Source organism: Orcinus orca, chromosome 16 (assembly GCF_937001465.1).
Source record: "Orcinus orca chromosome 16, mOrcOrc1.1, whole genome shotgun sequence".
NCBI lineage: Eukaryota > Metazoa > Chordata > Mammalia > Artiodactyla > Delphinidae > Orcinus > Orcinus orca.
This window is the reverse complement of record NC_064574.1, coordinates 22868316-22895720: the sequence shown is the minus strand read 5'-3', so window position 1 is coordinate 22895720 and position 27405 is coordinate 22868316. Positions and strand designations below refer to the sequence as shown.

The 27405-nt window shown below is 46.3% G+C and overlaps 1 protein-coding gene across 5 annotated transcripts; it reads left to right on the top strand.

The window, feature by feature from the left end:
• Positions 1–4: 4 nt before the first annotated feature.
• On the top strand, positions 5–27103 carry MANBAL (mannosidase beta like). 5 transcript variants are annotated; one of them, XM_012534140.3, is made up of 4 exons: positions 36–54; positions 3503–3588; positions 10099–10307; positions 26142–27103. In XM_012534140.3, exons 3-4 carry the CDS (start codon positions 10158–10160, stop codon positions 26247–26249), a joined length of 258 nt encoding a protein of 85 aa, XP_012389594.2. In that variant the 5' UTR covers positions 36–54; positions 3503–3588; positions 10099–10157; the 3' UTR covers positions 26250–27103. The 5 variants fall into 5 exon arrangements, with proteins under 5 accessions (XP_004272873.2, XP_012389596.2, XP_012389594.2 ...); XM_012534141.3 differs by lacking the exon at positions 36–54 and adding an exon at positions 64–118; XM_004272825.4 differs by lacking the exon at positions 3503–3588 and having other exon boundaries at positions 5–54.
• The last annotated feature ends 302 nt before the right edge of the window (positions 27104–27405 follow it).

The following is a 27405-nucleotide window of genomic DNA, read 5'->3' as shown; positions in this document are numbered from 1 at the left end:
GGGACCGAGGTCGCAAGGAACCACTTCCGGGGGCGCGGTGCGGCGGCGCTGGAGGTGAGTGCGGTGACGCCGTGGCCGGTCCCGGGCTTCGGGGCGGGGTAGAGTCGCAGATGCTGAGGTACGGAGAGGGGCCTAAGCTCGGGCGCCGCGGGCGGCGCTGTTCTGCCGGCCCGGGGGCCACTCCGTGCGCGGCGAAAATAACTTCCTGGGTCGCTCTTTCGGAAGTTACTTGGGAGGGGAGTTTGAGTCCCAGGGGGGCGGAGAGCCTGCCTTGCTGTCCCTCAGTGCTTTAGTTCTGAGCAGGGCCAGAACCCGGTGCTCCTCACAGTTGTGACTTGGCCTTTCTTCCCACTGACGGAGCTTTAGGAGGAGCCAGAGTCTTGGAGTCAGTCTGGCTGGGGTTTGACCCCTGAGTGTCCCCCGATTGCTATGTAACCGTGGGCGAGCTCTGGTTGCCTCTCTGGTTCTCAGTTTCCTCCTCTGTAAAATGGGCGCATAGGGTTAATCTGAGAATTAAATGAGTTGGTGAATGCAAGGCGCTTAGTAAATGCACAGTGCGTGTTCGCTGATTTATTTCTTTTTAAGGGAAGTGGGAAATGAGTATGTGAAACCTCACTTTTTAAGTGGTGGCAACAAATTCGGATTTAATAATTACATTTTGTAGGACATCTGCCCACCAGCTTCAGCCTACTGGCTGCCAGTTTTGACTGCTCTAGGAGATGGCTTATCTTTTCATAGGACAAAATTCTAACCCAGTTTTGAGCAGTTTTGGGGAATTTGTTGTAATGGGGCGGGTCTGGGTATACAGCCCATGGCTGTAAGGCAGTAATTCCTGACACTGATTTTCTGTACCCCAGTCTGTTTCCTTTGAATTCTCAGGACAGAATTTTTTTTTTTTTTTTTGTGGTACGCGGGCCTCTTACTATTGTGGCCTCTCCTGTTGCGGAGCACAGGCTCCGGACGCACAGGCTCAGCGGCCATGGCTTACGGGCCCAGCCGCTCCACGGCATGTGGGATCTTCCTGGACCGGGGCACGAACCCGTGTCCCCTGCATCGGCAGGCGGACTCTCAACCACTGCGCCACCAGGGAAGCCCCAGGACAGAATTTTTGAATCACTTCATTAGAAGCCAGTGATCCGCTACCAACATCCTTGGAATCTGTTTCTTTAAATCTAAGAGAAGACTTAGTTTCTATTTGCCAAGTCTGGACAGCTATACATGTCTCAGGGGTTATTTATTTATTTTGAAATAGTGACTTTTTTTTCTAATAAACTTTTTATTTGAGAACTATTTTATTTATTTATTATTAATTTTATTTATTTTTATTTTTTGGGGGGCTGTGTTGAGGCTACGTGTGGGCTTTCTCTAGTTGCGGCGAGTGGGGGCTACTCTTCTTTGTGGTGCGCAGGCATCTCATTGCGGTGGCTTCTCTTGTTGTGGAGCACGGGCTCTAGGCGCGCGGGCTTAGTTGCTCCGCGGCATGTGGGATCTTCCCGGACCAGGGCTCGAACCCATGTTCCCTGCGTTGGCAGGCGGATTCTTAACCTCTGTGCCACCAGGGAAGTCCCGAGAACAATTTTAGATTTACAAAATTATTGTGAAGATGCTGCAGTGAGTTCCCATATATCTCCCACACAGTTTTCCCTATTATTAACATTTTACATTAGTATAATACTTTTGTCACAATTAATGAACTGATATCAGTAAATTATTATTAACTAAAGTCCATGGGCTCTTCAGATTTGCTCAGTTTTCTCCTAATGTCCTTTGTCTGTTCCAGGATCCCACATTACATCTAGTCGTGTCTCCTTGGGCTTCTAGGACTGTGATAGTTCCTCAGACTTATCTCGTTTAGATAAACTTGACAGTTTTGAGTATTACTGGTCAGATATCTTGTAAAATGACCCTCAGCTGGGATTTGTCTGGTGTTTTTCTTATGATGAGATTGGAGTTATAGGTTTGGGGGAGGAAGACCACAGAGGTAAAGTGCCATTCTCATCATATCACATCAAGGGTATATACTTTCAATATAAGTTACCACAGTTGATGTTAACCCAGATCACTAGCTTGAGGTAGTCAAGTTCTTCCACTGTAAAGTTACTCCCCTTCCCCCACTTTTCCATATTGTACTCTTGGAAGGAAGTCATTATGCACAGCCCATGCTTAAGGAGTGTGGAATTATACGTCATACTTTAAGACAGATTATCTACATAAATTGTTTGAAATTCTCCATGGGAAATTTGTGTATTTATTAAATCATTTATATCAGTATAGTCTTGGATATTTCTTTTCATACTTTGGGTTATAATCCAGCACTACTTAATTTATTTTGTTGTCCAAATTGTTCTGGCTTTGGCGATTGGGAGCTCTTTGAAGTGGCTTCTATATCCCTTTGACATACCCCGATCAATGTGTTTTGGGTTTTTTTGAACACTTTCTTACTTTCTGTTACAGGTTTATCTTGTGTATTTCCTGCTTCAGTCCTAGAGTTAACCATTTCTCCCAGGAGCCCTGGTTTCTTTTATTGGAGAATGGTATCAGACACCAAGATCTGGGTGCTAGGTGTGCTCATTGCTACTGGTATGCCCTGTTTCTGGGCTCTGTCAGCAAAAGAGCAAGAGATGTATGTGTGTAGACTAATCTCCCTCTTCTTCTCCTCTCCCTCTCTACATATATATATATATATATATATATATACACACACACACATTTATATATATAAATATGTAGCCTTCTGTATCTATATTAATCTAAATATGAGTTTATACTGATGTCTGCAACACTCTTCCATTTCACATGGATCATTCTAGCCTCCTCTGTCTTAACTGTAACCTTCTACTCCAACTGTAACAAACCTAGCTCCCACCATCTACCATCCATTTACTTAATTGTTCAATTCCAGTGTACATGTATAGTTGTTTTAGAATTGGTAACCTGTATCCCATGTGGGAAACAACTTTATTAACTAGAGTACAGTGACATATACAGTTCCTTTTGCCTTTAGTCTTACAAACTCCATCCATTTCCAAGTTACTGAGGTCAGCACCTGATTCCCCCTACCCCTTCAGCGAAATCGCTTCATCCATTTCTAATACATTTAGATTCAGAATGTCACATTCTGCATTCCATCCTGGATACCTAAATGATTTTTTTTTTAATTCATGTACATTAAAGTTTACTCTTTGTGCTGTAAAGTTTGCTGGGTCTTAGTTGCAGCACACAGGCTGTTCGTTGTGGCGTACAGGCTTCTCTAGTTGCAGGGCGCAGGCTTCTCTAGTTGTGGCGCGCAGGCTTAGTTGCCCTGTGGCATGTGGGATCTTAGTTCCCCGACCAGGGATCGAACCCGCGTCCCCTGCATTGGAAGGCAGATTCTTAACCACTGGACCCCAGGGAAGTCCAGTGCTATGGGTTTTGACAAATGCTTAATGTCTTGTATTCACCATTACAGTATCATACAGAATAGTTTCACCTTCAGGTCTTATTTTTAATTTCTCTCTTTCAGATTTCATCTCAGAAATCTTGTTGGCCCTCTCTTCAAAATATATCTACAACCTGAGAATTTACCGCCTCTACTGCTACCTGGTGCAAGTGTGTCTTTTTGACTATTATATAGTAGCCTCTTAACTGGTTTCCCTATTTCCACTCTTGCCCCTCTACATTCTGTTCTCAACACAGCAGCCACAGGGACCATTTAAAAATGAGTCAGATCATGTCGTTTCTTTGCTAAGAACCTTCCAGTGGCTCCCCTTTGACCCAGCGTTCTACTGATCCTACACAGCTGCTCACTCCACTCTCTTCTCCTTGGTCATAAAGTTCATTCCTGCCTCAGGACCTTATCCTTTGCTGTTTCTTCACCTTGGGGTACCTAACAGGAATTGAATTGACTTGTTCTTTCACTTTTTTCTTGCCTCTGCTGAAATGACACCTTCTCAGAGAGGCCTTTCCCTGACTGCCTCATATAAAATAGCACCCCTTATCTCCCTATTTATATTTCTGATAACACTGCTGCCATTACATATCTATATGTGTGTGTTTGAGTGCCTCCAATTGGATGAAAACTCCATGGCAGGACCTAGAATGATGCTCAGTAAATATGTGTCCAGTGAATGAATGCTTCAGACCACTGGTATCTGGCATTCACAGATGAGCCTCAAGGGGTCTGATAACCTTATGAAATTATTTGCCATGTTTGGTAATAAATGGCTCTGTACTTTTTATGAAATTCTGGTGGGGGTATGAGTTTCCCCCCATGTGTAAAAACCTTTGCTCTTAAGCAAGTCTGGAGCATCACAGGGTTAGAGACCTAGCAAGATGTTCAGCGTTGCCCTGACTCACTGGTAGAGCCTAAGCAAGCACCGTGCCTCTCTGCTCCCCCTCCTCCTTGTTAAATGAGGCTGTTGGTTGGGGCATCTGCTCTTACTTTAAAGGTGGGAAACAACCATAGGTTTCATCAGTTACCAAATATCTGAGTCAGGCCCTGGAAGAAACTCAAGATGGACCCTGGGTCCCTGCTGTCCAGGAGCTTATAGTGGAGCAAGTAAAAACATTAGACTGTGTAGTATTTCTCAAACAATAAGAAATACATTTTGAATTTTGACCCAGAACATCCTTGCTTGGATGTAGATGGATATAACTAGTTAAAAAAAAAAAAGCTTCAGGACACAATACTCACCCTTAGTGATATGATATTTTCTATTGTCATTTACTTAATTAATTAAAGTACTGGTTAATAAAATTAAAGAGGAAAAAATGTCAGCTGCAGCCCCCTTAATGGTTTCCATGGCTCACAAATTGGCCACAGCCTGCAGTTTGAAAACCATTGACCACCAGCTAAGTTTCAGTCGTACCCACCAGCCAGTTTGAATCCTAACTTTGCCACTTCTCAGCCAGGTAATCCCAGGGTAGGCCATGTAACCTCTCCTAAGCCTCGGTTTCCTCATCCTCATTAGTAATACCCACCTCCCAGAGTGGTTGTGAAATGAATGAGATGCTGACTGTAAAGTGCCGTGCACGTCTGGCAAATGATTTGCTTACCGCTACTGCTGTGACAGTGTCGGGGGGTGGGGTGGGAGGAGCAAAGCCTGTCAAGGAGTCTGAGGGATAAGAGCCTCCTTGTTGGGAGCTGAAGGATGAGTAGGACTCTTGTGACTTCAGTATTCAGGAAAGGAAAACCCAGAAATCCTGGCAGGCAGACTGGGAAGTAAAGCATAGGGGTACAGAGAAAATTAGACAGGAGTTCTAAAGCAGACACAAGATGTATAGAGCATTTTATGTTTTCCAGAACTTTATTACAACCACTCTCTGGTTGTACCTGTGCTGTCCAATGTGGGAGTCCTCTAGCCGCATGCAACTATTTATAAATAAAGTAAAATGAAAATGAAAAATTCAGTTCCTTAAGCCTCATTTAAGTGCTTAATAGCCACATGGGGCTGGTGGCTACCATATTGGAGAACATTTCCATCATTGCAGAAAGTTCTCTTGGGCAGCATTTCAATAGACCCTATAAAAGCCTTGTGAGAGGAGTAGATAGGCATGGATTTTTCTTTTAGATTGTATTCAGTTTTTTCAATGATATTCCTCCCACAATTAAAACTTATGAGCCCTTCACTTTAACAGCAACTATTTACATTTTCTTATGGCCTCTTCTGATCTTTAGCCAGTGAAATCATAGTTTATACATGGCTGCAGTCAGTGTTTATGTAATTATTTTCTTTTTTCATTTAATATAATTTTGCAAAGATTTTCTGCTGACCTGATACACCACATATGTACTTGCCATTTTAGCCAACAGGGAATATCCCGTGATGTATCATAATTGGGTTAACTGCTTCTTTATTGTTGGACACTTTAGTTCCTTCCTGCTTTTCAGTATTATGAATAGCACTGCCATGAACTTTTTTTGTACCTGAAGCCTTTTTCTTCTTTTGAATTGTTTCCTTACTGTAGATTCTAGGAAGTGAGTTATTCAGTCAAAGGATATAATCACTTTTATGGCTCTTGTTATATTGCCTAATTGCCATTAAAAAAAAAAGCCTAAATGCATTATAGCTTTGAATAGATATTATTGTTGTTGTTTGGCTCCTGAGAACATCAAGTCTGTAGGAGGTCAAGAGATTGGCCCAAAGTGTAGCTAATTGCTGATAGAAGCAGGGTTTGTGGCCCCCCCCCCCACTCTTGGCTCCATGTTTTTATTGTACTACAAATATTCTTAACAATGTTGCTGTGAGTAACGCTAATAAATCTAAGTATCGATAAGCCCACTCGGCTTGTTACAGCCTTAAATGTAAAGTTTAGGGCCAAGGGCATTTTAAAAAAGTATAGATTTATGAGGTGCAACTGTGAAGAAATGAGAGAACTCTTTTATACCTTGCTATTCACATGGTGTAAGGATATAGTGTCCTGTCTGGGCTGTACGTTTCCTCCAGTAAAGCTGTTCTTGCAACAGCCTTGGAATTCACTTCAGGGCCAGTTTCTGAGCCACCGCAAACAATCTGCCTAGGGTCTGAGCGTCATAACCTTGCATTTGACCAAAAATGGTATTCCTGGGCTTGAGGCTCCACCTGATTCACCACACTTGGATCCAGATGCTGTTGGGCTCCTTCCAGAAATCACATCCTTCCTGGGAGGATGAAGATCTGCCAGCTCTGAGGATTTTGGGGGGGGGAAAGTGAGCCTCAGGCTTTGAAAGCCATTCACAAAGGAGACGGAAGTGGTGGGAAACAGTGGCCACCTTGTCAGCTCGGGCACATCACCTTCCGAAGTGACTAGGTTGAAAGGTAGACAAATGCGCATTTGCACAAACCCCAGTCTGTTCACTTGGAAGGTTGTTTCTGTCATCCTTTAGTCACTCCTCCGTCATGTTGGGAAAACGTTGCAAAGCAGTGAAGCCGCAGAGCCAAAGTGAAGGAAGGTTTTAGGATAGTCTCTTAACCCAGAGCCATCCATAGGAATATAATGCAGGCCGTGTGTGTAATTTAAAACTTTCTAGTAGCCACATTTAGAAAGTAAAAAGAAACAGGTACAATTTGTGTGTGTGCGTGGTAAAGTATCCATAACATAAAATTTACCATTTTAACCATTTTTAAGTGTACAGTGTGTGTAACCATCACCACTGTTTCCAGAACTTTTTCATTATTCCAGACTGAAACTCTGTACTCATTAAACAATGACTCCCTATTGCCTCTCCTCCAGCCCCTGTAACCTATATTCTAGTTTCTGTCTCTACGAATTTACCAATTCTAGGTACCTAATGAGTGGGATCATACAATACTTGTCCTTTTCTGTGAGGCTTATTTCATTTAGCATGTTTTCAAGGTTCATCCATACAGCATGTATCAGAATTTCATTCATTTTAGTAGCTGAATGTCCTTTGTCCTTTGTCTATACCACATTTTGTTTATCCATTCATCTGTTGATAGACTCTTGGTTGTTTCCATCTTCTGGCTATTGTGAATAGTGTAGCTGTGAACATTGGTGTACAAGTATCTGAGTCCATGCTTTCAGTTCTGTTGGGTATATACCTAGGGGTGGAATTGCTGGATCATATGGTAATTCTACGTTTAACTTTTTTAGAAATTGCCAAACTGTTTTCCAGTAAGTCTTTTCACTCTCTTGATAGTGCCCTTTGATGCACAAAAGTTTTTAATTCTGACGAAGTCCAATTTATTTTTTATTTTGTTGCCTGTGGTTTGGTGTCACATCTAAGAAGTCGTTGCCAAATTCAATGTCGTGAAGACTCCTCCTATATTTTCTTCTATAAGTTTAATAGTTTTAGCTCTTTAGTTCTTTGATCCATTTTGAGTTAATTTTTGTATACGGTGTAAGATAAGGGTTCAGTTCATTCTTTTGCGTGTGGATATCCAATTTTCCCAGCACTATTTCTTGACAAGACTATCCTTCCCCATTGGATGGTCTTGGCACCCTTGTTCAGAAATCAGTTGACTATATATGTGAGGATTTACTTCTGGGCTCTTCATTCCGTTCCATTGGCCTAGATCCTTATGCCAGTATCACACTGTTTTGATTATTGTAGCTTTATACTAAGTTTTGAAATCAGAAAATGAATCCTCCAGCTTAGTTCTTTTTCAGCATCAGATGAAATTAATAATTTATTTAACCCAGTATATTATTTCAACATGCAGTTAGTATAAAACACTGTTAATGAGATATTTTATTGATATATTCTTTTTTAAAAAATTAATTTATTTTTATTTTTATTTATTTTTGGCTGCATTGGGTCTTTGTTGCCATGCACGGGCTTTCTGTATTTGCGGCGAGCAGGGGCTACTCTTCATTGCACTGCACAGGCTTCTCATTGCGGTGGCTTCTCTTTTTGCGGAGCATGGGCTCTAGGCGTGTGGGCTGCAGTAGTTGTGGCATGCGGCTCTGGAGTGCAGGCTCAGTAGTTGTGGCACACGGGCTTAGTTGCTCCATGGCATGTGGGATCTTCCCGGTCCAGGGCTCGAATCCGTTCCCCTGCATTGTCAGGCGGATTCTTAACCACTGTGCCACCAGGACAGCCCTATTGATACATTCTTATGTTTATACTACCTTCTAAATTGAGTGTGGACCTAACTGAACAGCCATCTCAGTTTGGACTAGCTGTGTTTCAACTCTCCACAGCGACATGGGGCTCAGGGCCACCATACTGGACAGCTCAGATTTAGTGGAAAGTTGCCTTGTGGCACAGATCTCTGAAAACACAAAGGGCTTTGGAGTCAGGTGGGCCTGGTTCCCAAGTAAGTTTTCCCCTTTCTCATTGGGGTGGGCCAAAGGAAGCCACTCGTGGGTGCTGTGGTAGAGGGGGAGCAGTTCAGTCCTACCAGGGTAGGAGGAGGGCAGTAAGAAAGACATGCTGGGGAGCGGGGGCACGAGCTCAGCCTTGGAGGTAGAGTAGGGGCTTCGCCAAGCAGTCGTAATGGGAAAGGGCATTCTTGGCAGAGTGTGCCACTTGGGTAGAGGCCCAGGATTTGAAAGAGCTCAGTGCTCTTGGAGAATTACAGGCAGGTCTTTCAGCTCGACCAGGGTATTAGGAGTTGGAGACTCTGGTGAAGTGAGAGACTAGAGAGGTGGGTTGAGACCGGACCTGCTACCACTGACCCTGTCGTCCATGTCCCGAGCATCTCTTATTTGGGTTACTGGTAGTAGCTCCCTCACTGGTCTCCCTATGTCCACTCTGCACCCCCCCACCCCGTTTAAAATGTAAATCAGGGAATTCCCTGGTGGTCCAGTGGTTAGGACTCTGCTTCCACTGCCAGGGGCCCGGGTTCAGTCCCTGGTCGGGGAACTAAGATCCCACAAGCCATGTGGTGTGGCCAAAAAAAAAGTGTAAATCAGATTATGTCACTTTTTTGCCCAAAACCCTTCTGTGGCTTTACATTTTGCTCAATCAAATCAGAAGTGTTAGGGTCCTACGAGGTCAGTCGCCACTCCTGATTTCACCTTCTTCTACTCTCCCTCCTGTACGCCCCTCTGACCATTTTGGACTCATATCCCTGCCCTGAGGCCTCTACACTTGCTTTTCTCTCTGCCTGGAATATGCTTCCCTGAGATTCTCCACTGGCTCAGTCTCATACTTCCTATCTCTGTCACTTCATTCCTGTCTCTTCTTCAGAGAGGCCCTTCCTGTCACCCTATACAAAGTAAAATGATGCCCTTCTGAAGCTTTTTTCAAAACAGTTATCGCTAGATGGCATGTCCTATCTGGATGTGTTCTTTGTCCGCCGCTGCCCCGAGAGAGCAGGGATTTGTCTGTTTTACTCTTCAGTGCTTGGTGTTCAATAAGTATTTGTTGAATGAATGACTGGATGTATAAATGAACAAATAAATAAAACCTGAAACAGAGCAGACCTTCAGCAAATGTACGTTGATTTGAGATTTTTTTTGAAATGTTTGCATTTATTTATTTATCTCCTGTAACTTCATTTTTGGAAAAATTTCAAACATACAAAAAAGTTGAAAGAATGGTCCAATGACTCTCCATGTTAACATTTCATCGCAGTTGCTTTATATATTCTTGCATGTATGTGGGTGTGTTGGTGGAAGTGAAACCATTTAAACGTCAGTTGTAGAAACATGACATTAACTCTTTGCATTTAGAAGTTGGCTCTGGAGAGTGGTGAATCGGAGGGGACCTCAGGCAACAGGCAGCTGGGGCCATGGCCTCCGACCTGGACTTCTCCCCTCCCGAGGTGCCTGAACCCACATTCCTGGAGAACCTGCTGCGATATGGACTCTTCCTGGGGGCCATCTTCCAGCTCATCTGTGTACTGGCCATCATTGTACCCATTCCCAAGTCCCACGAGGCGGTGAGTCCTTCCCTGTGAGCCTCCGCTCCTCAGACTGGGTTCTAGGTACTGAAAATAGATATCACAGCAATGAAGGCGAGCAGGGATTACGCAGGGCTTTATTGATTTAGAGTGTCCCTAAATTCCCACCTGGTGGCATTGGGCCATATGGTTCATACCTTATTTGTTCACATGTGTGTTAAGCAGATTTTTATTTAGCACATACTTACTGTGTGTCAGACTCTGCTGAAAGATGTGCTGTGTGCCCTCAAGGAACTTCTAGTCTTTGGGAGAAGGGCAGATATGAAACAAATACACATGTTTCCCTGAGAAGTACAGAGTACTGTGAGGGTGTATAACAAGGGGGAAGGACCTAATCTTACACTGGGGCAGGGGCTGGGTTGTCCCCCCTCCCCCAAGGAGAGGGAACTGCATGTGTAAGGACCCGAGGAATGAAGGAATGGTCTAGGAACTGAATGCAGGTGACTGTGGCCAGAGCACAGAAAGGACACGATGAGAACAGCCAGAGGAGTGGCGGGTCCCCAGGGGTTTTAAGGAAGAGAGTGACACGATCAGATTGGCTTTCTTCTTGTTTTGACTCTTGTTCTATAGGTCTCTGTATTCTGTAGCTCTGTACCCTCCTTCCACCACCCCACTCCCAATTTTCTCACGACCTTGGTTTGCTGGAGAAAGCAGGTCATTGTCGTGTGCCACATCCACATCCAGGATTTGGCTGATTGCTTCTCTGTGGTGTCATTTGACATGTTCCCTTGTTCCGCATATCTCCTGTCAACAAGAAATTCAGTTTAGAGGCTTGATTCGATTCAGATCAAGTTATTTAGTGAGAGCACCTCATAGCTAGTGCTGTGTACTTCTTATTCCATGTCATCAATCAGCACTTGGTGTCTGGTTGTCACACAGAGATTCTAAGATACCTGGGTTCAGGTGATAATAGCTGATCCCTCTGTTATAAAATCTTCATTTTATAACTCTTTCACCTAAATGGTTTTAGCATCCACTGATCGTTGCTTAGATCCATTATTTCCTTTGGCCTTTATTAGCTGGAATTCTTCAATGAAGAAGACCTTTTCCTCATCCCTATATGGTTACTCTGAAATGCTGTTCATAGTAAAAGGCAGGATAAATGCTAGGTTCTTTCCCTTTATTAGTGTTCAGAATAGTGAGTTTGGGCTCTAGCAACCTCCAATCTTGACCAATAAAGCTTTGATTTTCAGTGGGAACCCCATCAAGTTGTATGAAATATTGTCTACCAAGGAAACCCATTAGAGACTCATTGCCTAGGGTTTTATTGGGGACAGGTCACATAAGCACCCTCTGCCTAGCACAAACCAAAATTCAAGACTTCCAGCAAGAAAGCAGGATTCAGCATAAACCCTATTGTTTCCACAAACAGGTTAGGCATAGTGAGCCATTCTTTTTTTTTAGATTTTTTTTTTTTTTGATGTGGACCATTTTTAAAGTCTTCATTGAATTTGTTACAGTTTTGCTTCTGTTTTATGTTTTGGTTTTTTGGCCACAAGGCGTGTGGGATCTTAGCTCCCTGACCAGGGATCGAACCCACACCCCCTGCATTGGAAGGGGAAGTCTTAACCACTGGACTGCCAGGGAAGTCCCATAGTGAACCATTCTTATCAGTTCTGGGAATTGTGGGAACCACCCAAAATCCAGTTTCCCAGATGCCAGCCAAAGACCACCTTTGCAAGCTGGCTTTTCTACGGATAGCCGTTTTCTTTTCTTTCTTTCTTTTTTTTTTTAATGTAAACTCTATTCTGCACATCTACAGCATACTTATTATAGTTTTCAAATAATTATGTGTTTTTTTCTCTACTAACAATAAGACACAGAGTGAAATTTATGATTTCTTTGTGGTTCTTTTTGGGCCCCAAAATATGTCCCATAATTCAGGGTACTATGTTTAGTAAAGTCTTTTCTTCACATAAGTATACTCCCACCATCACATACTCCCACCATCACATACATTAATTTGCCTCAATTTGTTTTTAATTTTTAGAGGTTTTTCTTTTTGATTTAATTTAAAAATTATATAAAACTTTTATATACAACATTTCCCAAAGTTAAAACTACATAACAGGATAGAGTCACAGAAGTTTCCTTTAATCTCAATATCTTCCACCCTTTTCCCTTTCTCCCTTGATAGGCAACCATTTTTATTTTGATTTATCCCTCCTTTGTTTCTTTTTGAAGAAGTATGCAAATGGATATGTGTGCCTGATATTTATTTATTCATTTATTTTCTCCCTTTGATGCACAAAAGATAGCATCCTACTAAACACAGTTTTACATGTTTCTTTTTTTACTTAACGATATACAGTATATTCTAAAGATACCTATCTTGGAGATGACTATGGCCCAGAGATCCTGCTGTGTAACTGGGAGGAACCCTGGCAAAGGGGCAAGCTTGGGGTGGGGATGGGGAAGGAGCATGCTGGGTTCAGTTTTAAACAGGTGCCTTTAAGATGTCCAGGTGATTCTGTCAAGTAGGTAGTTGCATCTGCCGGTCTGTATCAGGAGGAGGGTCTGTGCTGAGTGTTGATCAACATTTGAGAGTCAATAAGCTGTAATTAAAGCCATGAGAGAGGATGAGGTCTCTTAAAAGGGAATGTGGAATAAGATGGGGAGAGCCTTGAGGAGCTCCAGCATTCAGGGAACCAGCAGGGAGGAACAGCCAGCAAAGGTGGGGAAAACCTTGGTGAACATAGATAAGCACGTGGGCTCTGGATTGTTCTGTTCATCTGCATTTCTTATTTTGGGGTTTTGAGAAGGAGGTCGTGATTGGAGTTTTTCTGCCCACATTTGTATCACACTCTAAAGACGTAATCCTTGTGCCCTGTGGCTCTGTCCTCACAGATGCAGCGTGCTGCTGGGCATTATAAATAACAAACATTTTTATCGTCATTGGCCACTGATGAAGCCTGCCAAGAGTCCTGAGGGAGGGAGGTGGTGAATGTTCTTGTTTTACAGGCAGAGATGTAGTCAGAGGTGTGTGGCCTTACGGAGAGCCACAGCTCACCTCCTGTTGTATTCTTAACCCTTTGAGGCTAGCCATAGAGGCCCAGGTCCATTTATCAAACTTTCAGAAAAAGGGGTGCCCTTTACTGATCTCTGAGGATTTTAGTGACATCTTAGGTCAAGGTCTTTCAAGGCAGGGGGTTGACAAAGGGCTCCACAGTATGCTTCCCCCCCTCCCCCCCCCCAGCCAACCCTGCCGTTTAGACATTTAGAGGTTAATTTTGGACAACAACCTCATCTTTTATAATTTTTTTATTATTACTTTTTTATTGAAGTATAGTTGATGTACAATATTATATAAGTTACAAGGGTACAACATAGTGATTCACAGTGTTTAGAGGTTATACTCCATTTATAGTTATTATAAAATATTGGCTATATTCCCTGTGTTGTACAATATATCCTTGTAGCCTATTTATTTTATACATAATAGTTTATACTTCTTAATCCGCTACCCCTAACTTGCCCCTCCCTTCTTCCCTCTTCCTACTGGTAACTGCTAGTTTGTTCTCTATATCTGTGGGTCTGCTTCTTTTCTGTTATATTCACTAGTTTGTTTTATTTTTTAGATTCCATATATAAGTGATATCATATAGTATTTGCCTTTCTCTGTCTGACGTATTTCATTTAGCGAAATACCCTCCAGGTCTGTGCATGTTGTTGTGAATGGCAAAATTTCATTCTTTCTCATGGCTGAGTAGTATTCCATCATATATATTTTATATACCACATCGTTATCCATTCATCTATTGATGGACAGTTAGGTTGCTTCCATATGTTGGCAATTGTAAATAATACTGCTTTGAATACTGGGGTGCATGTATCTTTTCAAATTAATGTTTTTTTTGTTGGTTTTTTTTTGGATATATACCCAGGAGTGGCATTGCTGGGTTGTACGGTAGTACTGTTTTCATTTTCTTGAGAAAACCTCCATACTGTTTTCCACAGTGGCCAATTTACATTTCCATAAAGAGTGTACAAGTGTTCCCATTTTTCCATATCCTTGCCAACATTTGTCATTTGTGTCCTTTTTTTTTTCTTCTTTGTGTGTGTGTTCTTTTTGATGATAGCCATTCTGACAGGTGTGAGGTGATATCTCATTGCAGTTTTTTTTTTTTTTTGCGGTATGCGGGCCTCTCACTGTTTTTGGCCTCTCCCGTTGCGGAGCACAGGCTCTGGACACGCAGGCTCAGCGGCCATGGCTCACGGGCCCAGCCGCTCCGCAGCATGTGTGATCTTCCCGGACCAGGGCACAAACCCGTATCCCCTGCATCAGCAGGCGGACTCTCAACCACTGCGCCACCAGGGAAGCCCCTCATTGCGGTTTTGATTTGCATTTCTGTGATTAGTGATGTTGAACATCTTTTAATGTGTCTGTTAGCCATCTGCATGTCCTCTTTGGAAAAACGTGCCCATTTTTTAATCGGGTTCTTTATTTTGTTGATGTTGAGTTGTATGAGCTGTTTATATATTTTGGATATTAACCCCTTATTGGTTATATCATTTGCAAATATTTTCTCCTATTCAGTAGGTTGTCTTTTCATTTTGTTGATGGTTTCCTTTGCTGTGCAAAAGCTTTTAAGTTTAATTAGGTCTCATTTGTTTATTTTTGCTTTTATTTCCTTTGCTTTAGGAGACAGATGTAAAAAAATATTGCTATAATTTATGTCAAAGAATGTTCTGTCTGTGTTTTCCTCTAGAATTTTTACGGTTTCCAATGTTACATTTAGGTCTTTCAGCCATTTTTAGTTTATTTTTGTATATGGAGTTAGAGAATGCTCTAATTTCATTCTTTTACATGTAGCTGCCCAGTTTTCCCAGCAGCATTTATTGAAGAAATTGTCTTGTCTCCTGTATATATTCTTGCCTCCTTTGTCGTAAATTAATTGACCATAAGAGTGTGGGTATATTTCTAGGCTGTCTGTTCTGTTCCATTGATCTATGTGGCTCTTTTTGTGCCATTACCATACTGTGTTTTGTTGGGGTTTTTTTTGCGGTATGTGGGCCTCTCACCGTTGTGGCCTCTCCCATTGTGGAGCACAGGCTCTGGACGCGCAGGCTCAGCGGCCATGGCTCACGGGCCTAGCCGCTCCGCGGCATGTGGGATCTTCCCGGACCGGGGCGTGAACCCATGTCCCCTGCATTGGCAGGCAGACTCTCAACCACTGCGCCACCAGGGAAGCCCCCATACTGTTTTGATTACTGCAATTTTGTAGTATAGTCTGAAGTCAGGGAGTGTGATTCCTCCAGCTCTGTTCTTTTTCTCAAGATTGTTTTGGCTATTTGGGGTCTTTTGTGTTGCCGTGCAAGTTTTAAAATTATTTGTTCTAGTTCTGTGAAAAATGCCCTTGGTAGTTTGATTTCATTGATTCTGTAGATTGCCTTGGGTAATATGATCATTTTAACAATATTAATTCTTCCAATCCAAGAGCATGGGATATCTTTCCATCAGTTTCAGTCATCTTCCATCTCTTTTATCAGTGTCTTATAGTTTTCCAAGTACAGGTCTTTTACCTCCTTAGGTAGGTTTATTCTTAGATACTTTATTCTTTTTGATGTGATGGGAAATGGGATAACAATCCTTAATTTCTCTTTCTGATAGTTCATTGTTAGTGTATAGAAATACAACAGATTTCTGTGTATTAATTTTGTATCTGCAACTTTATCAGATTCATTGATGAGCTCTAGCAGTTTTCTGGTGGTGTCTTTAGGATTTTTCTATCTGTAGTATCATGTCATCTGCAAACAGTGACAGTTTTACTTCTTCTTTTCCAATGTGGATTCCTTTGATTTCTTTTTCTAGTCTGATTGCTGTGGCTAGGACTTCCAATACTGTGTTGGATAAAAGTGGCGAGAGTGGGCATCCTTGTCTTGTTCCTGATCTTAGAGGAAATGCTTTCAGCTTTTCACCGTTGAGTATGACATTAGCTGTGGGTTTGTCATATATGGCCTTTATGAGGTTGAGTTATGTTCCCTCTGTGCCTACTTTCTGGAGAGTTTTTTGTCATATATGGATGTTGAATTTTGTCAAAAGCTTTCTCTGCATCTATTGAGATGATCATATGGTTTTTCTCCTTCAATTTGTTAATATGGGTTATCACATTGATTGATTTGCAGATATTGAAAAATCCTTGCATCCCTGGGATAAATCCCACTTGATTGTGGTGTATGATGCTTTTAATGTATTGTTGGATTCGGTTTGCTAATATTTTGTTGAGGATATTTGCATCTATATTCATCAGTGATATAGGCCTGTAATTTTCTTTATTTGTGATATCTTTGTCTGGTTTTGGTATCAACAACCTCATCTTTTAAAATATAAGTGTGGTACAGACTATCTCATTTTCATTTATCTTGAAGTTCAGAGGAGTAAGGCTCACACAAGTGAATTGTCTTTGTAACTGAAGGTTACTGTATTACATTTTTTTGTTTTTGTTTCTGTTTTTGTTTGTTAGTTTTTCAATGGATCAGTAACAAAAAATATAGTACCATTAATTTAACTTTTTATTGATGCACGATGCCAGCAAATGGTCCTCAATTATTCAGAGATTCTACTGCCAGCTTTCCTCTGCATGCCCCCTTTTCTTACTCCCCAAACTATTAAATAAATGGAAAGGAAAAACAGTATTCTGTGTGTAAAAACAGTCTTACAAAGAGAGAGTGAGTGCTAAGACTGTGCTTAGAGGTTGTGCTTAGTAGCAAGCTGGGATTTGGAATTTGGATGGGGAGGGAAAAAGAAAGGGATTTTAACTTGGGGCTGGGGAGCTCTTCTGGCAGAGGGGGACAGCTGTGGGGACTCTAGGCAGCCTTAGGGCAGGAGGGAGGTCCCTGAAAGTGGAAGGTGGCAAGGAGGTGGGAGGAGGTGGACCCAGAGAACAATCTTGCTCTCTGTCACTTCACTTAGGGCAAAATCACCCCTCTTGCTTAGCCTATAGAAGCAAGGTTTATTAGTGGCTTTTTGGGTCAGAAGATAATATTTTTGGCTCCAGATGATGGGAAAGGCTTTGAAAAGCAAAAGAATGTCTTTCCTGTTGTTCTAGTGAGCTGATTTTTTGCAACTAGTTTATGACTTCAGTATTTCAATACTTAGCAGATTATTTGAAAGCTCTTTTGGGGGTAATCAGGGAGGAAAAAAAGGAACACATAGAAATGCTTCCCACCCCACCCCCTTTCTTTTCCATAGTAGGAGCAAGAACTAATTCATAAAATTAAAACCAAAGTCCCTAGAATCCTAAGCCAAATGAGAACGTTTTCTCATTGACGCCTCATTAAACTAAAACCCTAGAAGAACATTTGTTTGAGCCTGATTGAGGCCTGGGTCACACTTAATCCAAGCATTTTCCTGTAGGCTAGGTTCTAAAATATAAGAAGGTAGATCCTTGTACTGTTTCTGTCTATTCCAGGATGCAGCTGTGTTTCATCTCTCATGCCCAGTCTGATTGTTTGTATGGTGGCCATGGTGGAAAGGATTCTGGGGCTGCTTCTAGGCTCCAGAGTAAAGAAATTATTCATTGATGTCTGCCTTGAGCAAGGGACTGGGGAGTGGTAGCGTGAATTGCCTGTCCTTGGGCTGGTGCATGTTTCTCTATCTGGCTGCACCCACCTGGTGAATTTTCAAAGGCCTGGGCTGTACCTATAGAGATTCTGATTCAGTTGTTCCCTGAAGCCTTGGATCAGTGTTTTCTTAAAGTGCCCAGGTGATTCTGTTATGTAGCCGCTGTTCTGGTCCTTAGACCGTTTCCCTGAAGCACAAACCAATTTGGGGAGGACAGGAGGTGTTCAGTTCTACATGTGTTAAGTTTGTAATAATAGCATGACATCCAAATGGGAAAGAAAGAGCCAGTGAGAATTTAGGGAGGGAGACCTGGGAATTATTTTAACCAACATAGTATTATTTCTTGAAACCCTAAGAATGAGTTGCTAAGCTTTTCAAGGGAAATGAAGATTCAGGGAAGGCCTGAACTTGGGGCATGCCCAACCTTGAGGTAGTTTCTGTGCAATGTAGAGGTACTGAAAAGATGTGGGTGCTCTCCCAGAGCAGGGATGCAACTGGGCCTCTGGAAGGAGTGGGCACCAGGGGCCCCATCACTCACTGTCTGCATCCCCTCTGCCTCCCCTTCTGTTCATCTCCTGTCTCTCACTTCTCTTGCCCTGCTTCCTCTGCTCACTGTCCCTGGGGTAAGATGAAACATGGCCACTAACAGCTCCCAAAGTTTCCATCTTTCAGCTGCAGCATCTGGAGGCTGCCTTTCTGCTTGGTCCCAGTTCCAAATTCCCTAGAGAAGGAACTGTAGCTGACCCAGCTTGGGACTGCTCTGGCCAGTGTGAGGGAGGGGAGCATCCTGTGGTGTGACCTCTAGGGGTGGAGGGGAAGGTCATTTCCCAAAGGAACAGGAGTGCTGTGCAGACAAAGCTGGGGGTCTCCATTCCTTTAGCTCTCTTGGAGGTGGGCAGACTAGTGGGCAGAGGGCTAGGAGACTGTGGTCTCCCTGAAAACCCCCGAGTGGTTCAAGGAGGGCACAGAGATTGGGCAGCAACGGCTGAGTGATGGAGGAAAGGCTGCTCAATGTGACAGTGATGCTGTATTCAGGCTGCTCTTCTTCAAAGTTTGGTTTCAGGAGAACTAAATTCTTACTAGGGAGTTCCCAGATCCCTAGGGCATCCCTAGGGCATCCCTAGATAAAGACTGCAGAAGTCTGTGAGCTCCCTGCAGTTGTGTGCAAAAATGTGATGTTTTCATGCTTAGGCATGTTTTCTGGGAGGATAGTCTATTGCTTTTCTCAAAGTGGACAGCAGCAATTTTAATGAGGTGGGAGCCAAATTCCAGGAGTGAAAGAAAGTAGTGAGAAAGTAAAGGTCGGGAGCCCTTCTACCCCTTCCCCACAGCCTGCCTGAGCTTCCTCCCAAGCCTCTTTTGTATCTTTTTCTGCCCAGAATGTTGATCCAGTCAACGCTAAGCAAGCGGGTGTTGACTTTTAGTGCAGTGACTCACGTAGCAGGTAGTATTAGTTCATCGGGCAATTAGTCGTTCCTAGTAGTTTAAATGCTGACTATTCTCATGTCTTCATATGTTTATGTCACATCTGCCCAGCCAGATGCCAGCCCCTGGGCAGGAACCTTCACTTCCACCCTGCCGTCTTTGCGTGATTGCCTCAGTCTCTTCTGTTGAAAGCTCAGAAACTGGGTTCCATCAGTTTCCTTAGAAAGAGACTGTTTTGGCTCTTAGAACTGGGAATTTCAAGGCACACCTGGGTTCAGAAGGTCGCAAGGTCTTCAGAGCTCGGTCTCTCCATCTCCTGGCTCTCTAGGAGTGTCGGGTTCATTCTGAGGCCCTTGCCACGTGTCAGGAGGATACAGCAGCCCCAGTCTGTGTCCTTATCGCTCATGATTTACAAGCAAGAGAAGCCATTTCTCTGCCTATGCTCACTTTCCAGATCTCATGGAAAGCCTCTGCTTGGCTCTGGCTTGGCCACATGTCTGTACTTTGCCCCATAGGTGGGAAGGGGCATTGGGTCCATTTCTGGCCAGACCACATTAAACTGGCCACTCCTGTGGTCACAGTGACTCAGAGTCCCCCAGAACCACATGGGACAGGGCATGGCCCCGATGGAGAGTGGGTGCTGGGCAGACAAAGACAGCTGATGCCCAGCACTGTGGCCCGGCAGAGGAGAGCTCACCAGAATTGATGGCAGGAGTGGTGGCTTTCTATGTGATGCCCACATAGACTTCACTGTCAACCAGAAAGCCCTGCAGTGTTTGGAGCCCTGAAAGGGATGGAGCCTTCCCGGGGGCAGCGGGGCAGTGACCTAGATGTTCAGGGGGTCTTGATTTTAAACTAGACCCGATTGCCAGCGAAGGCTGCCGTAGTAAATAATTAACTTGGGCAGGTGTACACCCATTCTCAACACCTCAGGAGACAGTCTCGCGGAACCAACTTTTCAGTTCTGCCCTGTTTTTTTTTTCTTTTAAGCTTGGGAGGCGCTTGCAGTTGCATTGGGCGGCAGGGTGTTTTTTGCTTAACAAGCAGTTCTTGAGAGACTGCTGTGCGGTGGGCAGGGCAAAGGTCTAAACATGGTCTCGAGATGTGTACCGGCTCATGGGAGAGACGGCGGAATACACATGGAGCCGCAGACCAGCCGGTGGGCAGGGCCTGCGGTAGTGCTGAATCGTGTCTGGAATGAGCTCCCCGGGCTGTTCTCTCTAATCACAGTTCTCCTCGCCTGCCAAGCGCATCCTGGACTCTGTCTCCGTTCGCCTTGTGGAACCCACATGGACGGCCTCCCCCGCTTGGTTTCAGCTAGTCCTGTCCTCCTCTCAAGGCCAGTGCTAGTCCCAGCCCCACAAGGTCCCCCAGCCCCCACCCTGCCCAGGGCCTCGGGCAAGAGCGTGCAGCAGGAGGAGCCAGAGCTTCAGCACTGGGCGCCTCCCCCTCCCTGAGCCCGTGTCCCAAGCTGGAATAGGAGGGCATTCATGCCCAGCCCACGCCATTCTTGAGGATCAAGTGAGGCAAGGTGTGTGAGGCTACCTGAGCATAGCACAGTCGTCTTCTTTCCCTGGACCATTTTAGAGGAAAGAAGGGTTTCAGTCTGTGTAGAATGACATTTTGTCCTGATTTATTAGACTAAATACACACTGAACTGTATAGTGGAAATCATAAAATTCTGTGTGCTTTCCCTGCTGGAGGAGATTTGATGCATTGTGGCACATATTCGATTCTTTGAATCTGATGAATAGCAGCAATTTTCTGGCCTTGTAAGTGGCTGTGGAGCTGCTTCATTATTGATGAGGCCTGTGTCACAGAGAGCACCTCCGCAGACCCAGGAACCACCTGGTGGGCTGGGGAGTGGGGGGTGGTTTCTTTTACTCCCCAAAGTGAGATTGCTGAGGGAACTGAAAATTTGCTTCAGAGGAAGCGCGACTGAAAGGTGGGGCCGTAGTGTTCAGGGTCTGCCGTCTGCCTGGCTTGTACCAGCAGCGTGCATTTGAAGAGAAATTAAGTCAGCCATTTATTGAGTCATTCTTACCAGCTAAGAATTAGGAGCTACACCTCTGTGTGGCTAGGACCTCAGCATCCGAATCACGTGTGTAACCGCTACCTTTGCTTCCCTGTCCCTTGGGGGGAAGGCAGATGTGCCCCACTGGGTTAGTTGGGATGTCTTGGTGAACCTCAGTTTCCTTGCCTGTAAAATGGGGCTCATGGAGATGGGCTTATCAGGGTGATGGGAGGCTGAGCAGCTGATGTTTGTGAAGCACCCACATGGTGCAGACCATGTAGTGTGCATCCTTTTCTTCATCACCCTGCACTGCCCGGCACAGGGGCTGCATGCACTGGGCACAGATAGATCGGTGACAGGTGCTGAGCACCTGTGCAGAGCGTGAAAGAGAACAGAGCATCTGGGAGATACTGGCTGGCCAGTAGCCCAGAAGTGACAGGGTGGGCTGCATGAGAGGGCATGCCCGGGGACAGGGCCAAGGCTGCAGTGGAATGGCTCTCGAGGCCACTCGGGGGTTCTTGGAATCTGATTTATACAAATAGGGACACCTGGAGGCTCTTGGAATCTGTCTTATACCAAGAGGGAACCAGCAACACGTTTAAAGGAGAAAACAGACTGGTCAGGACGGTCGTCTTAGAAGAATAGGCTCTGAAAGCAGTGTGGTGGGTGGTGAGGAAAACCTTGGGAGGGGGAGGCAGAAGACTGGGGGCTCTGAACTGGCTCAGTAGTGTGTGTCCAGAGGGGGACCGGGCAGAGTTGAGAGCCGCATGGAAAGCAGAGTGGACCGGCCACGGGGACAGATCGGACGTGGAGGCACACAGGGAATGGCGAGAACTCAGAGATGGCTCGGCGGTGTCTAGCTTGGGTAACTGGGTGGGTGACGATGCCAGAAACTGAGCTGGGGGAGAGAGGAGGAGGTCTGGGTTGAGGAGGAGACAAATAATGTGCTCAGATGACTCAGTGACTGTACTCTGTCCACGCGCCCACAGAGAGCTGCTCTCAACTGTAGGAGCAAAGCCTGACTCGAGGAGTGCTAACCCACTTCCCTGACTCCTGCCACAAGCAAGGGGGTTCTGAATGACCCATCGGCAGGATCCGGAACAAACTGTTATTGTCATTCCACAATCACCTGTGCTTCTAGGCGCTGCTAACTAGGGAGAAAGTAGATGTCACAGTTAACTCTAATTCTTGGTTGCCATCAGCGCCGAGGTCCCTAGGAAACCCGGGAGAGGCTATACCATACAGCCACTGAGAGCTTAGGTTCATCCTGGCCCTGCCGCTCGCCAGCTGAGACCTTAGGCAGGTCACATAACCTCTCTGAGTGTCTCTTCTTTCGTCTATCAAATGGGGCTCGTTATGGCCCTTTGTGAGGCAAAAATAAGATATATCCAGGCCTCAGAATACAGGGCATGGCATGTTGTAAATAATGCTAGCAGCTGTTGTGGCTGTTATTATTAGTATTCTTATTGGTGGCTATATCTAGCCATGCTTTAGGATATGAATATTGGGTTCGAAATCTGCTTGTGTCCTCTCTACTTATGGGAAAAGTGAGGCTTAGTCTAAAGTGTTGCATCTTCATGATGATGAACAGCAGTGAAGCTCCCATGCTTATGGGAGATCTTGTGTTTTCTTTCATTTCATTCATTCATTCAGGAACAATTGAAGCTGTCCAAGGACTAGTAGGGGAGACCATCATGAGCACATGTAGCTTAGTGCTAAATGAGTGGCATTGTAAGGTTCCTGGGTGCCTGGGGCGTAGGGGTGGAGGAGGGGATGCACCTGCTGGAGGAAGAGGAGCAGAGGAGGAAGGCTAGACAGTGAGTAGCAGCCCTTGGGCTGGCCCAAACCATGGGGAAAGGTTTACTGGGTGGCCAAGGAAAGGAGGGTGCTCCTCTTGTTTAGGGGTGAGCAGCAGAAGCCCTGGGGCCTGGCCCAGTGTGAGGGGTGGAGGAGAGCTCAGGGGAGGCTGGAGAGGTGGTCTCCTTAAGCTGCCATCCCAGAAGCAGGACATGAGACTGTGGGTGATGGAAGCCACTGGAAGGTGTAAGGTGGGGGGATCTGCATTTTAGAAAAATTCTTTTGGCAGGTGCACAAGGCATGGCATAGAGAGAGCAGGGAGGCTGGTTGGCAGTGGGGGAACTGAAGTAGGGCCTTTGATGCTCAAGAGAGTGGCCAGGTCAAGGTGGAGGAGGTCTAATCAGCAGGACTTGGTGACTGATTGGACGGAGGGGAGGAGGGGGAGGGTGGGGTTGCCAGGACCCTGGTTGCTATGACCATGGGTGGGGAGGAGGGCCAGGCCAGATGGAGATGGGGCCATGCTCTGTCTGGGACAGTTGAGTTATAGGTGCCTGGGAGGTGCCACTTCCAGTCATCTGACAGACAGCTGGGTCAGGAGAGAGGTCTGGGAGGTGACAGAAAGGATGAGGTGAATGAGAGAAGATCTGTGACGTAAGGGAAGTAAGGGAAGCACTGGGGACACAGCTGCGCGTCCTCATCTCTGGATTCTGAACTGGCCCCACTGAAACCAGAGGAGGCGCCCAGCTTGAGCTCAGAGGGGTGCTCCATCCCTGGAGATCCTGGTGGGCCTCGGCAAGTTCCCTGTGCATAAACGCTTTGTCTAATCAGGCCCTGTTTGCCCAGGGCATGCAGGGACTGACTGGTTTCCACTGGCCGCACAGGTACTGCGCTGGGGATGGTTTCCAGCTCCCAAAGTCTGCAAAGGCATTGTGCCCTGTGGGGTTTGCCTTAAACAGTAGCCTTCCTGCTGGGCTCTGCAGCCATCAGCCTGTGCACTTGACACACTGGCTCTTCTGAGGTTTTGTTTTGTCTGTTTGTTTTTCTAATGGGCTAACTTTTTTTTTTTTTTTTTTTTTATGGTATGCGGGCCTCTCACTGTTGCGGCCTCTCCCGTCGCGGAGCACAGGCTCCAGACGCGCATGCTCAGCGGCCATGGCTCACGGGCCCAGCCGCTCCGCGGCATGTGGGATCTTCCCGGACCAGGGCACGAACCCGTGTCCCCTTCATTGGCAGGCGGACTCTCAACCACTGCGTCACCAGGGAAGCCCTAATGGGCTAACTTTTTACTTTTCTTTCTTTTTTTTTTGCCAAGTTACAAAAACAGTATCAGCACAGGGGGACAGGCTGGGGAAGTCCAGAGCGCAATCAGAGACCTGGCCAGGGGAGGGGCCAGTCCCCTGGTTATCTTGGGAAGATCCTCCATGGGTGCCTGGGACTGGGCTGGGCCTTTACACCTGGTGTCTCAGCTGGTAGGCAGGCAAGGTGGAGAACAGACAATGATGGCCGATAAGAGGGAGCTGACAGACCTTTGGACTGGGCCTTAGGTAGGGACCGCCCCGCCACAGCCATGGTCCTGCCTCTTCTGTCTGACGGAGACTCGAGGCTGGGGCCAGGGGCTGACGGTGAGCAGGGAAGGACAGAGAGTAAGGCAAGCTGGCAGCTCGGAGCTGGCCAATTAAATACGAAGAAATACTTTTCTAGAAACAGCGTGCTCCCTCCTCGTATTCTTAGTGTGCTATTTGTTTTCCCATTTTAAATAAAAGAACACAAGTACCGAAAACATTTCCTTACTATTAGTGCTAGGGACAGCGGGGGTGGGGGCCAGGGCACCTGAATAAAGGGGCAGCCACTGCTCAGCCCGTTTCTTCCATGAGGGGGTTCAGGGCCAGTGTCACTGGATGTTTAAAGTTTTCAAGGAAAGCAAGGACTCCAGATCGAATGGGAAATCTCCCAGTTGGCTCAAATTCTTAAAAATAAACACTGCAGGCCAAGTGAAGTCTGCCTGTGGGCCGGACGAGGCCTATGGACTGTGGTTCGTGTTCTCTGGGCTCGATGGGACTCTGTTAACATCCTGCCTGGCCGTGGCACAGTGTGATTTATCACCCAGGGAGGAGGGGACACCCGACGGGACTGAGGCCACTCCAGAGTCTCCTGTGACATGAGCCTGTGAGGCTGTGACAGGCCGAGTCCCTTCCCCAGAGTCCACTTTCTTTATCAGCTCAGTGAAGGCCAGGGCTGGCTCTGTGGTTTTGAACCTTTTTTCAGCAGCAGAACCTTTGTTTAAACCAGATCTTACAGGGAACAAATCACAATGTACATGACAGATAAAAACCAGGGCTGTCCCAGATGTAGGGAGGGTCTGGAGTTCTGCCCTGAGGCTGCCCTCTCCCCTTTCCCACAGGGCACCTCTGCCAGGCGCCGCAGAACTCTGTGTGGTGGCCGCCCGGCCGCGCTTTCCACCCTTCCCTGCCCCAGCATCTGTGCTTGAATGGGCGGAGGAGAGTAGCAGGGCCAGCAGGAGAGCAGGCCACAGTAGGTCTGCCCAGAGCCGGCTCCCCGCCCGCATTCTGCCCATTCCCTGCCCACCATGGCCCGCCGGCCGCAGGGTGCATTTGCACTTACTGGGGGCTTTCCATGCATTTTTGCCTCCTCACATCAGCCCTCCAAGTTGCGCACCACTGTTTCCATATCACAGGTGGGTAAGCCAAGACTTAGAAAGGGGAAGGGCATTGCCCACAAGGTCACTTGACTGGAGCTGGGGGAGCCTCGATTCCCCCAGGACTGTGAGACTCCAAAGGCTGCCTCCTCCCCTCGGGCCTCCTCCCTTATCCTTCACCTGCTCCCCGGGGACAGTCCCAAAACATGTGGATCCTGGGGCCTGGCAGTGACGGTTTCCATCCCTTGTGTCTCTGCGGCACGCTTCCGTTTGCAAAGTCCCCTCAGACATGATCTCATTTTGCTGGTGTCAGGCTTGATTTGTCTAAGCAGGACTCTCCTTTCTGTCACCACACAGGAGGCAGAACCATCTGAGCCCCGAAGTGCGGAGGTGACGAGGAAGCCCAAGGCCACTGCTCCTTCTGCAAACAAGAGACCCAAGAAGGAGGCCAAGAAGAAGCGGTAGAAGAGGCGGCCTGTGGAGCCCGGTGGGCGGGCAAGGGCCTTGGGGGCAGCCCTCCCGGGGCTCAACGTTCTGTTCCCTCACTTTATCCCGGGCTCAGGGTCTGAGGTGGCTGGGACGCCCTCTGACCACAGAGATCTGGACAGTCACGATGGTTCCCAGGGCCCGGTGGGCAGACCACCACTTCCTCTTTCTTCTGCTTCCATGATGGTTTAGGGCCAAGGGGACTAAAACACCCTGTGAGCAGAGACTGTCTTGGAAGTCTCTTCAGAAATTGGGTCAGCTCACAGAGTTGCATTTTCCTACTGAATCCTCGTGTCCTGCCTTTAGTCACCCATGTTGTAGATTTACACTGCATTTTCGAGTCATTATCTGATGCTGACAAGCCCCGCCCATCTCCCATTATCTGTGCCCCGCAGATCAGATCTGCTAATCAGTCACCTTTGTCTCTGCTTGTGCAGATGGACCTGGGCCAGGCCTCCCGTTTGTTTAGGTCAAGGCGCCAAAGCCACTGCAGTGCTAGGGGTCCCACTAGTACAACAGCCAGGCCTGAAAGATGCCTGGAGTGAGAGCCAGTGGAAGACCCAGCCAGGGTGATGCCCCATCCTCCTCCAGCACATGGAAGGGATTTGGCTGAATGAGCGTGTTTTCTTGGGCCCAGACTTCCTGAGCATCTGAAATGGGGGAGGGCTTGTCAATCTCAGACCACCCTCTTTTCAGCCCATCATAGCACATTCAACGTGCACCTTTTGGCTTCTGTCTGTGCCCCCTCCCACACCCCCAGTTCTTTCAGGCCCTGACTGGTGAGGAAAAGTCATTTGGGGAAGTAAACGTTAATAAACGGCCCCACACGCTGAGCTGCCTGTGTGTCGCCTGTGCTGATGGGGAGCGCTGGTCCCTCCCCTGTGGGGTGCGGGAAGGGCGCACCCCCAGAGAAGCGGGACAATGGGGCCGGGGATGGCCGGAGCGGGGTCCGTCTGGTCAGAGCAGCTCCGGGACGAATTTTAGGAAGGGTCCAGCCAACTGCTTCGTGTGGCCCTTAGTCACTGGAAATGCGGTGAACGTCCGTGCGTGTGTCAGAGTTTCCACCGGGGCCGGGCCCCTCTCAGTCCCTGGTTCCCGCTGCCTGAGGAAGACGCTGCTTGTCTTCAAAGCAGCG

Coding starts and splice junctions, on each gene's coding strand:
- MANBAL (XM_004272825.4), top strand. CDS start 10,158: ATGGCCTCCGACCTGGACTTCTCCCCTCCCGAGGTGCCTGAACCCACA. Junction 10,308..26,141: donor TTCCCAAGTCCCACGAGGCG/GTGAGTCCTTCC, acceptor GTCACCACACAG/GAGGCAGAACCATCTGAGCC.